Raw genomic sequence first — 13,046 nt, forward strand, 5'->3', positions numbered from 1 at the left:
TGCACTGGGTCACAGAACTGGCATGACAAATTGAAATCATCAAAACAAAAAATACAGACTTAACTGTATAAGTTTTTTAAAAAACTGACAAATTACCAAGATGAAAAACTGACTTTTACTGATTTTACTAAACATTTTCCTCCCCTGGAATCAGCATGGGTATCAGCTCAACTCTAATACACCCACTCCATGCATGTGTGTGTGTTCTTTTATACATAAGTGTCTAGAAAGACATGCCACCTGAATTTGTGGCCAATCATAGTTCAGTGATGGCCATCAAAAAATGAATGAGACATTACTGGAATTACATGATATCCCTCCACACGTTTATCATTGCAATTCATATGTAGCAAGTAAGAAACAGATGAACATTGAAGATTTGAATTTGAAATATCTGAATAACTGTATTTTTCCTCCTGAACACCTTGCAAATGATCAGATTACAAGAGTAGCTTATCACACCAAAGAATAAAATCAGAGCTATTGTAGCTAAAAAAACAAAACAGAAAACATTTACTTTATCAGTGATTCAATTGGATGCTGACAACACCACAAATATGAGGTGTGATTGAAATGTTCTTAGACAGGAGTTGTCACTTAACTATTTAGGTTTTGCAGGGGTTGGGTGTGAGGAAAAGAAAGCTCGTTTTGTCCTTGAAGGATCCTGAAAAGGTCATGGCTCTATTTTTATTTAGTTGTGAGCTGCAGCCTGTTGAGTGCGGGCCTCTGTAGTGTTGCTGGCAGATTATTGTGTGTGCAGAACAATGGATGAAAAAAACGGAACAACGCGTGTGCTTAAAAGTTTGCTTTAAAACTAGAAAATCAGCTTCAGAGACCTATGAAATGTTGAAGATAGCTTTCAGAGATATGTGTGTATGTAAGGCAAGTGTTTTTAACTGATATAGTAAGTTTAAAGATGGCTGACAATCAGTTGAATATGATCCTTGGTCTGGTCAACCTTCCTTCCACTTCAAAAACTGTTGAGAGTTTGTGACTTATAGACAAGACAGTAAAAAAAAAAAGAATACTACAAAAGTGTTCTTCTTCTTGAGCGGTTATGTTTAAAAAGTGCAGAAGAAAAGATCTGCATTCTGGCAGGACAAGAACTGGATACTGCACCATGATAACGCACCCGCTTATCATGCATTCCAAATCACTGAATTTCTGGTCAAGTTCAAAATTCCTGCACTTTCCCAATCCCCCTATTCTCCAGATCTAGCCCTAGCAGACTTTTTCCTATTTCCAAAATTGAAATTGCCACTCAAAGGGAAGCAGTTTGTGTCAATTGAAGAGATCAAGGCAAATACAGCAACATGTCTTAACACTCTCAAGAATCACTGACAGGAATGCTTCCAAAAGTAGAAACACAGTAGGAGTTGGTGTGTTCATTCAGGAGGGGACTACTTTGAAGAGGATTCATCACAATAACCTGCAAGTACTGTCATTTGGAAATTACAAGCCCAGTCTAAGAACTTTTCAATCAGACCTCATATACATAAAACGTTCACTGCCATGATGAATCCATCGAATAGCATCAGAATGAAAGGGAAAGAATAAAGGACATTCTGATGCAGTGTTGCAATCCAAGTTGACTTATTTCTAGACTTACTCTAAAATATTTTTACCCTTTCCTTTTCATTCAGAGAATTCTTCAATATCATATAATTTATCTGGTAAAAGTTCTGATACAATGAATTTTCTGACATTCTGTACAACTTACGTAACAAGGCAAAGAAAGCTGAAACCTTTTAGTACAAGTAACACATTAAATTTCTTGTGATCTCTTGACACTACATAACATTATTGTTAACACACAACATTATTATTAACACATAAGCAGTACACTACAAGCTACATCAAAGGCATCAGATTATCACTGAACCATGCAGACAGTAGGCATTAGACACTGATAGGTGACAAAGAAACTGTTGTACTGCCTTCCACAACAGTGTTGTAGGATATCTTCATAGAAATCAGATAAATACAATTCATGTCAATGCTGTATGCTAACAGATGAATTGGAAGCATATAGACTATTTGTACCTATCACAAGACATAGGTATATGCTGCTTAACAAAACCTGTTAACTACAATCTGATTACAGTGGGACTTCGATTTTACATTTTTCAGGTAACCAAGCTGAAAAAAACTTAAAATGCAGGAAAATGAAAAATCGAGGAACATTTTATGACATTTTGCTATGTTGAGACCATCAAGTTTAAATGTATAATGTGGGAAAATGTAAAATCCGGGAACTTAAAAATCCACTGTATGTACATTTGAAATCAATTGTGAAACTAATAGTATGAACATATGCACCTACAATCAAAAGCCCTAAAGCCAATAGAATGGAACCCAAATTTTAATTTCCTGGGTTGTACATTTTCCTGCACTATACATTCAATCTTCATGGTCCAAATATAGGAAAATGTCATAAAAGTTTCTCGAATTTTACATTTTCTTGCATTTTAAGTTTCTACTTTGGTCTCTTGAAAAATGTAAAAATCAAGGTTCCACTGTACTAAATTTTAAGGGCTGAAAGTAATTTAACATAAAAACTAGAACAATAAAGTTTAGACAGACTGAAAGTTTAGGTATGTGTAAGGCTATTGGGTTAAGACCTAATATCAAACATGAGTGCAGGCAATGTGCATAGCATGTGAATTTGGATGTACTTCCAGTGGAATAACAGTAAGATTTATAATTATACTTTATCAGTTTTTACATGAAGTACCCACCTAACACTTGAGATCTATGTTCAAAGTTTTCAACACATGATCGATCAACTGCCATGCAAGAAGTGCCTTTAAAGAGAAAATTTTCAAAATGTTGGCAACTACTCATGAAGGAAGTTTCAAATTGTAAGTACCATTTTTACTTAGAAACTGAGCATAAAAATTTGTTTCATCAATTTTGATACTGGTTATGATATTAATTTCCTGCTGATATTGATCGATTTGGTGTTTTAAGTCCACTTTATGCACAGTAAGGCTAATCAGGACTGGGTCTACAGTTTAAAGTGGGTCTGAACCACTATGTGCCTCCACTGGGTATTGAACCTGGGATCCCTTGATTACAAGGTGACAACGCTACCACTGCGCCTACCTGCTGATATTGAACTATCAGAAATTGGCTTCATCATATGCCTATAGATTAGTAAACACTTTTAAAAACTATTAGCACATAACCAGTTTTATCAACTAGTAATCAACATCAGCATGTTCCATCCCAAATTAATGTTTCATCCCTAATTATTATTATTGCTATAATACCATAACTAAACACAAACATATCAGAGGGCTCCCCGAAATAACACAACTGGGTGAAAAATATACATACCATAACTGAGCAAGTCTTCCTTCCCATCTTGTTGGCCACTTTCAAGACCTCTTTTATCCATTTCTGATGCTCTGTCAGCTGGGCACCTAGAGGAAGCACTTGTAAGCAAAGAACTATTGACTTGTTCAGATTTTCCATTACCAGCAACGGACAGTTTCGCTTCTAGCATCCTGCTGTCTGTCTCTTTTCTTCTCGCACCATGGAATGTAAAATTGCCTTCAGTTGTATTATCACACTGTTCCCCACTGGAAGACTCCTTTAATTTCAGTTTCTCCTTTTGAATGCTTTCTATAACCACCTCATTTTCCTTCACAGATTTTGCTGTTGCTTGCTTCAACCCACTAAATGGAAAACATCCACTGCTAACATCTGCGTCTTCAAGTTCCTTAGCTTTTAAATTAGTCAAATGTGATGATGCACTGGTAGTCCTAGTTTGAAGGTCACGAGGATTATGCTTTTGACACTGAACAATACTGGTATTATTATTTCCTTGTTTTTTTGCATGTGTTCCTAATTCTAACGAGTTATCATTTAACATACTGTTCATTCCTCCAACATTTCCACCACTCCTAAATATAGCTTTTGGGTTTTCACTAACATGTCCCACATCAATACTTTTGACTTTATTCATAAAGTTATCGCCAACTGATTCAATCACTTGTTCTGGAAGCATTGTTCCTAATCCATGTCCCTTCCTGTATTTCACATCTACAATTGCAGCTTGATTCGAGTTTCCTGCAACTGCACACATTGGGTTTGCCTGAATATGTTGAAGCTGCATTCTTTTTACATCTCCCGGATTCACACATTCATTTTGTAGCCATATGGGTTCATAATCTTTGATTCTATTCATGATTTGAACTTGGCTTGTTGATGCAGCACCTGCTTTTGATTCCTTTTCTTTAGAAATTGCTTGCCTGAAACTATTCCTTCTCTCACGTATTCCTAAACCACCAGCAAATGTGTTGATTTTTCTTTGAGCTTCTTTTGCCAAATTTTGCAGAAACTGACTCTGTACTTGATTACTGTTACCACTTTCATTATGTAATTTCTTATGACTGGCTTCTTTTTCAACATTGGCTTTCTGTTCAACACTAGGCATGTTTACGAAGTACTCTTTTGAACCTTGTATTTTTGGCGAACCAATGTTTTGGCATGTAAACTGTTGATTTATATCCTTTCTACTTTCACTGGCTGTAACACACACAGTACTTGTTGGTTTCCTTGGATGAGGCTGGATAATTTTCCTAGTCTCTTGTGTAACGGGAACAACGTGAGTATGGGGAGAATCACCACTCTTTAAATATTTTAAACTCTGTGCCAATTCTCTAATGTTGACATAATCTGGTGATTTATTTCCTGTTTGTGCTGGTATATCTTCCACTGTTGACTCCAAACTTCGTGTTCTTCTAGGTTCATTTGGGTGCTCAAAAGAAGTACCACACATAGGTTTTCCCTTTTTGTTACCCCCTTGATCCTTCCTGTCTAGCGATGACGACTGATCTGAAGAAGGTGAAGTATTTAGCCACACTTTGCTGTCATGTTTTTCCAAACATAAAGGCGTTACCGGTGCATTTACATGTGCAATAATTGGCTTTGTTGTTATGCTTGTACAAATTTTACCAGCTTTGCTTGAGCCTTTTTCTTCTTGTGGATGACTAGTTTTCAGGTTACTTATGTCATTACCACATCCCACATTACCCTCAGTTTTTACTATATATTCGTATGTTGGTAATCTGCGTACTTCTACATCTGTACAGGGAGACATTTCACCTATCACGGAACTATCATTTGGACCTTTACTTTTCCCATGGTAATCTTTTTCTCTCACAGATTTTTTAGGTGGTACAAATGGTTTCTTTTCAAGCAGTAACTCGTCTTTCCTGCAACCACTTGTTTCGGTATTTTTCTTCAGCATCTGTACTTGCAAGTCATTGACACAGCCATAATCACTAAACACTTGTTCCCTTTTCTTGCTAGCACTTGAAGCCAAGCTTGCTGAATCAATTACTGTAGCAAATGGTTTTGAATTTGGGTTTGCAACTGGAAAGTTTGAAGACAAAGATAGCTTGTTATAGTCAGAACTGCTTGATACCTTTAATGATTTGCTGCGCTTCACAGGAAGAGCTGGTCTAATATCTTTACTAATAGTTCCCTTTTCAACTGGTTTGTTTTGGGATGATGTTCTGAAACTCAAAGATTTATTTTCCAACAGCCTCGAATGGGATGCGTGTGCCTTATAAGGCACACCCCCTGCAGGTTTCTTTTCTTCTGCTACGTCAGCAATGCTTGAAGTTAATCGACTAGTATGACTAACATCCTGATTACTAATATTTTTATGTTTAATTTCAACATAATTTGATTCGTTTGTATTTCCCTTTGAAGAATCATTACTTTGATTGATTCTTAAATCAGTAGTACTTCTATGTTTATGTACAGATGCCAGAGTACAGGACTTTTGCATTAAATGAGGCTGACTTGCAGTCAGAGGAAGTACTTTTACTTTATCATCAAAAGGAAACTGGTTAAATTTAGGTGGTTTTCTCACAGCACCAAGAGAATGACTTCGAGTAACTTGCTGTGAACTGCGAATTTTGGTAGGAAGACTACCTTGATTATTCTGACTGCCTGAACTTTTATTTTCCTTTGCAATCTGGTTACGTTCAAACAGAGCTTTTAACTTTGCTATCCTTGGCTTGTGAGACACGTTTGCTGGTGGTGGACTGTAATAGGAACTATGAACTTCACTTTTATGTTCAGAAACCTGATACAATGTATCAGACGAAGCATTCGTCTTTGTGTCAAACACTTCCAGGCTATTATCAGAACTATTAGTATGTTCTATGGACCCAAATAATGCTTGTTGAGTTGCTGTGCCAAATGAAGTTTGTTTTGCTTTCATTTCACTTGCTTGAGAACTTTCAGCCATAGGTTTTATATTTTTTTCCAACATGTGTAGAGTTTTCTTTTCTACAGCAGCTACCGCTGTTGTAATCTCTGAAGCATGAATCAAATCATTTTGGATATTTGTAATAGGCCTGGTAGCTGCTTGTGAAGTATTTGCTTCACAAACTGACTTTTCAATCGAGCGCTGCTTCTGAGTAAGGTTCTCAACTTCTTTCTCCTGTTTTGAAGGTGGTATATGTCCTTTCCTTTTTTTATGAGGGAGAGGAGGGGCTTTACCAGAAGTATCCTCTAAATGTGACTCACTTTTTGATGTGCTGTCAAAATTGTTCTCTTGTTTAGTCGTAGACTGCATGCCCTCTTTGAGAGGATTTGAAGAACCTTCCTTTTCTTTGCTATCTTGTTTTTCTGCAAAGGAAAGAACACATTAGGGAAAATGTGCATAGAGAATAAAGTGACAAAATTCTTTGTAAATATATAAGTTTTCGATAAAGAATATTATACAGTGGACTCTCTTTAATTCAAACTTGGATCATTCAAATTACTAGGTAATTTGAACACAAGTTTATTCCCCTTGAAACCATCTCTACTGACATGATGTTTTAGTTAATTCAAACTTTTTGCATGTCCCCCTTGGAGTTCAAATTAAAAAGAGTCCACTGTATTATATTCTGAACCAAGATAAACATTCATAATACTTATAAAACATTACTTATTCTCCCTGAATACATTCTGTGCTTGCTCATATGTTCAGATCTTATACTGCAAGAAAGAAAGGATTTTGTACATACATACATGTTAATCAAAACATGAAAAAATGGTATATAGACAAAAAAAAAACATATGAAATGAGGGAGAACAATTCTCAGTAAAGTATGATTGTTTAGTGTTTGTTGACTCTTTGAAACTTATCAGAATTGCCAATGGTATCACATAGAATATATTCAACTCATGAGAAATTATTTTCAAATGTAACTGTTTGTAAAATACTTCTCCAAGACTATTACTAGCCAACTAACATATTCCCTTTAACCTGCTGCTCAGTTACATCTCTTTGGTGAAGTATTTTAAATAAACTTCTTGCAATGCTGCCATGAAAAGTTAACATTAGGATTTATAGTTGTAAGAAAATTTAAAACTACACATTGTGTGTGCAGCTTTAAATTCATATTAATTAAAATACCCTCTCATTACCATGTCACAATGAGCTAAAGTCAGACAGAAAAGATTTTTTATTACATTGAAATCTCAATTATACATTTTATGATGGACAGAAGAAAAAAAAAAGGGTATAACTGAGAAAAACGTATTACTGAAAGATCATTAAAATGGTAAAATCAGGCACACACAGAAAGATAAAGAGTACCGTATTTTTGCATGTATGGCGCACACCCTGGTTAGGATGGGGAAAAGCGACAAAAAATTATGTCTCGAATATAACGTAGAGCACAATTAAGGTTCACAAAAAACCTTCTTAGATGTAGGTCATAAAGCTGTTGCTATGTCCATCACGAATGAAACACATGCCTATGAAGTGAGTCACTTGTTGCTATGCTGGCCAAGATGGAATATCATCCATTATACCAATTCACACAAGCCTCCCCCTTCCTTCTCTATGTTAGGCATTCCAAACACAAACTGGCTAGGGAAGATATTTTCTATTATTTCTTGTGCGACAAATACTAATGATATGGCTCCCATATGACTGCCACAATGCCCCCAGTTTGATTGTTGATGCAAAATCAATCTGCTGGAATGTGAAAAATCATGAGAAGCTAATGCTAAAAAAATCCAACCTGGCTACCTAACCTACATACATATACAAGAATATAAAAAAGAAGGTAGAAACACCCGACAGTAAATGTTTACACACTCGATTGCTGCCAGGTTTAGCAGATTTGTCCAGTGCCGAAAAAATGTTCCAATGGAAGGTGAGAAAACACCATGGAAGCAATTTTTAATGAAGTTATTTTCGTGCAAGCATTGACAAACTCAGGGGCATAACTTGCATTTACGCCTGTTGACATATGCATGTTATCAGAAATCACTAGCATCTGCTCGTTATAGTTGCTAACCCAGACACAATTTTGAAGAAGTTACTATCCATTATTTCTCGAGCAAAACATTCCGCTGATTTTGCTCCTGTGTGAGAGAAGGTGCACACTCGTTCACTGCCAGAATGATGATACTGCTGATACAAAATGTTCAGATAGAAGATGAAAAACACTGCAAAAGCAGTTTTTAATTAAGTTGTTTACAATATTTTCCTGTGAACATTGACAAACAAACTCATGGGCATAATGCAGCAATTCTCAAAATGTGCTCCGCGGAGCCCCAGTGCTCTGTAGGAGCTCTGCGATGCTTTCCATGAAAAATCAAACTTGCATATTTAGTCGACATATCCAGAAGAAAGAATGAACTTAAGGTAGGTCTACAAGAAAAGCATGGTACTGTTTTCACGGCATATGACAAAATTTGTGTTTTCAAGAGGAAGGTGCAATTCTCGGCTGAATGGTTTCAAAACCATGAGCTTGGTAGGTTCCCAACAGTCAAGGATTTCCCGAAAATGCATGAAGGAAGAATCTGTGAATCTGACCAGATTGAAGAATTAATTTTGCACTTGCAAGAGATAAGCGATGCACTCATGAAGTACTTAAAATCTCGAAAATGATGCATGAGTAAAAGATCCATTTGCAGTTAAAGACAAGCCTCACAGCCTAACTGCACATGAATGTGAAAATCTTATTGATCTGACATATCACACTTCGGTAAAGATCATGTTTGATAAACTACTATTGGGTGAATTTTGGTGCAGTAACATGAGACTGCAACTCTCCTCCATAGAGCTGGATTTCAAAGAACTTTGTAAGGAGAAGAAACAAACCCATTTGTTACATTGAGGTCAGTAATTAAAATACATTTTCTTATGAATGCTTAACATGCAGTGCAGTTGTAAGAGAATTTTCTTCGATAGCATATTATGAAATAATTGTTTTTACTAGATGCTAGAATATAAAAAAAAAAACAAAGCGAATGCATGATGCTAGCTACAACCAATACTTCTCAGAAAATTAATTTTTGAATTCCCATTGGTTCTAAAAATACAATTTTGCTCAGACGGGCATAGAAAAATGTTGAGGCACCATGGCCTCATCTTTAGGTGAAAAGGGCTCCGCAGTTTGAAAAGTTTGAGAACTACAGGGATAATATGCATTTATGCCTGTTGATATACATGTATGTTACATGCAGTGATGTAGTGAAAAACAAGTGTGGTTTCATGTTAGCTGTCGGAATTATTCCGTGTACAACATGCACCACAGTTTTTTCATCAATTCTGAAGTTCACTGTATTGCACTAATCTGTTCTAAATCATTAATGTAAATGCACAAAAACACAAGGAATAAGCATTCAAGGTGCAAGCAAGGTTTTCCTGCTTATTACAATCAGCCATTCAGGTTCCAGCAAACATTAGGACATTTATCTGGATTTTATGTTTGCCATAACTCTTGTTTCCTGCTTCATACATTTTCCAAGCCAAGCTGATGTCATAAAATTTGCAAGAAAAATGTTTGGTAGACACAAGACCTCTCCCTTGCCTTTCCCTCTTCCTTGCTGTTGCAGCAGTCTCGTGTTGAAGGGGGGAGGGGTACAACTTGCCTTCATCACACTTCCCTCAATTGACAGGAAAGGAAAAAAGGGCACTTCTTACACCCACGGTAAAGTAGGAATTCATGGAGCCTTCTGCCTTGTATTGTCTGGGGGTGTGTGGCATGAGACAGCTTGAAAGATATCAGTTTCCAGTGTACTTCATGCAGATATGACTTGCCCAACACAATGCAAAGAACAAAAGCAGGTTTATTTAGCAATGACAAAGCTGGTTTAAGGGTTCATTGTCCCTCTGATACAAGCAACAAAAACAGATTTCCAAATCGAGTCTCTCATTGCCTGGTTACAGCTGATAAGGAAACCTGCATGTGAACAGGTGGCAAATGTTATCTTCATGAAAATCTTGAACTCAAGAGCAGCATTCTATCGACTAAGCAGTTGTTTAAAACAAGTCACTGAAGTTTTTTCCTTGTTGGGACTGAACTCGTTGAATGTATAACTCAAAAAATCATATAACTGAAATATAATAGTTCACAAACTTAGGGGAAATGGCAGGAAAAAAACAACAACGTACTATTGCAAAACTTATAATTGCGATTTCACTGTACTCTGTACTAGTTGAAAACAATCCACCTTTACTATTGAATTAGGTTCCAATATGTCCTGCAGCAACACATGGAAAGAAACCTGAGACTGCTTACACCAGAACTGAGAACATGAATCACTAAGTAACCCTTGTATTACAACTCATACAATTAAATCATGTGTGTTAGAATTCTATCATAAATTATAGCTTTGCAAGAAGAATCAACTTGTGATATTTTTAAAAGGAATTTTGAAATAGCTATGATCTGCAACACAATACAAGAATACTGCATAGGAAAATACATAATTGTCTATTATTATTTATACCAATAGAAATGATTCAGTTTCGAGTCAGGTTATGTAAGGATTCTTCTTTGTTTCTCACTATGGCTATGTCATCATGACTGAGCATCAGCCCCACCATAACCAGATATTATCCCCAATGTAAGGCATCTGGAGGCAAAGCAATCATATCAAACATTGCTATGTTAAAATCCCTAGCACTAACCATCTGGAAAAGCAAAATCATGCTCTGGCTCAAAAAGATTCTATGTGACTAAGTTTGCACTAATACTGGCAGTAGCCATGCTAAACAAGTAGGGCTGAGCTGATACCAATGTCGATGGATTGGTATCAGTTGATACCAGTAGTACAAATACCCACTGATACTTTTCTGGCATTCTGGTCCTATGCTGGCTCCATAAAAATGCCACATGACACTTTTGCAATCTAATTATCCTGGAAATTATGCAAATTGCACAAATTTGTGTGGAAAAACTGTATTACATACACACATTTCATAATATTCAGATATAATTCTTGAATAATTAGAAGGAAAACACTGATAAATTGATGTTTACAATTAGAATTCAATATCAACACAATCAATATTTTGAACAATTATTACAAATTTCAAGCCTCAGTATCAGATAAGCCCTGTGAACAGGTACTTGAATTTTGCTGTTCCACTACAACTGACTCACCCTACACACATGTACACACACACACACACACACATTATACTTACCATCAACTTTATTTTCTACACAAATCATCTCATATAAAGGTTCTTCTTTCATTAAAGGCATTCCATTCATGTCTATATTTTCATAAGGATGTGCATCTATCATTCTCAATTGTTCCTGAAACAGTTCATGAACTGCCTGATGGACTAAAATATATTGATCCTTTGTCTGAACCATTGCAATTCTCTGCTTCCTCATATCTCGTACAAGGTTGTATAGGCTGAAGTCTTTTGTTAATTTCTGGAAAGTATTAATAAATATTAATTATATTAGAAAACAATCATTTATTTATTAAAATTTTAACAAATTTAATTGTGTTTCTTCTTGTATATATATATTTTAAAGATGACTAGTTTTTATAATGTCATTTTGAATAAGTTATATCTAATATCTTAAGATATCATGTCATGTACTTGCAAATATACATGTCTACATGTACAGGCATTGGCATTAAATAAAATTCAGACAGTAAACAACAGAAAGTAAAATAACTATAGTATGAGTGTTATTTCTGGATTCCAATAACATAAGCACACATGCTGTGAACACATATTATGGCTGTGACCGGCTATTTCATGCACCTGATGTAATATGTGAAATATGCTCCCCCTGTGAGGAACAAATATGTTGCTTGTTTCTCTATAAATTAATGCTGCACAGCAAATGAAGGAAAGGAAATGAGAGGAGCACTGTCTGTTTAATTCTGTGTGTTCATATTATTACTTAATTACAAGAGCTGTGCACATAGAAGTATGTACGTACCGTACTATAACTGCACAACTCATGCTAATTAGTAAAAATATGATGAAAACACAGCAGTTGGCCTGTCTTGTATTTTCTCAGTTGATATGCTGTTGTATACTTCCCCACAAGACATCATTATTTCCATGATCCAACAGTTCAGGAAAGCATGTAATCAGTGGTGTTGATTGGGAGAGGTGGGGGGGGAGGCACCTTTTTGGTCTATGGCCTCTTAATGCTAAGCTTTGTCTGCCAAGAGAAAGTAAACTTGTAATGCGCATTATATAATTGTTTGTTGCTTTTCCCCATGAAAAACCAGGGTGCACATTATATAAATACGGTAATAATATCCAAGTTGGGCAACAGCTGGGGACATGTAAAATATGTCCACAGGTGACAGAACAAACCACAAAAGAATACCTATGTCATACCTGGGATATTACAGTGTAACCTTGATTTTACGTTTTTCAGGGGACCAAGCTGAAAAAACTTAAAATGCAGGAAAATTTAAAATTGAGGAAAATTTTATAGCATTTTGCTCTATTGGGACCGTGAATTTTGAATGTATAATGCGGGAAAACATAAAACCGAGGAACGTAAAATCGGGGTTCCACTGTATCCACAATAGAAATATTGGTTTCCTTGATTGACTGAGTTGGTGTTTTAAGTCCACTTATACACAGTAAGGCTATTTGGGACTGGACCTACAGTTTAAAGTGGGATCCAAACCACTATGTGCCTCCACTGGGTATCGAACCTCTTGATTACAAAGCCAAGATGCTACCATTGCACCATCGGGGAAGCCCTTTTGGTTTGTTTGTTTCTGAATTTAAGGATAAAATCTAT

The 13,046-nt window shown here is 36.0% G+C and overlaps 1 protein-coding gene across 4 annotated transcripts in view; it reads right to left on the reverse strand.

The window, feature by feature from the left end:
* The window catches only part of LOC145984193 (uncharacterized), a 56,174-nt gene that overhangs the window by 15,317 nt on the left and 27,811 nt on the right, over window positions 1-13,046 (reverse strand). For all 4 annotated transcript variants that reach the window (XM_083117714.1, XM_083117713.1, XM_083117716.1 and 1 more), the window contains exons 6-7: window positions 11,462-11,699; window positions 3,340-6,651 (exon numbers count right to left, since the gene is read on the reverse strand). In XM_083117714.1, the coding sequence (XP_082973840.1) occupies window positions 3,340-6,651; window positions 11,462-11,699 (3,550 nt within the window). The remainder of the gene's footprint in view (window positions 1-3,339; window positions 6,652-11,461; window positions 11,700-13,046) is intronic.

The sequence above is a fragment of the Lepisma saccharinum genome, chromosome 2 (genome assembly GCF_977018435.1).
Source record: "Lepisma saccharinum chromosome 2, izLepSacc3.1, whole genome shotgun sequence".
Classification (NCBI taxonomy): domain Eukaryota; kingdom Metazoa; phylum Arthropoda; class Insecta; order Zygentoma; family Lepismatidae; genus Lepisma; species Lepisma saccharinum.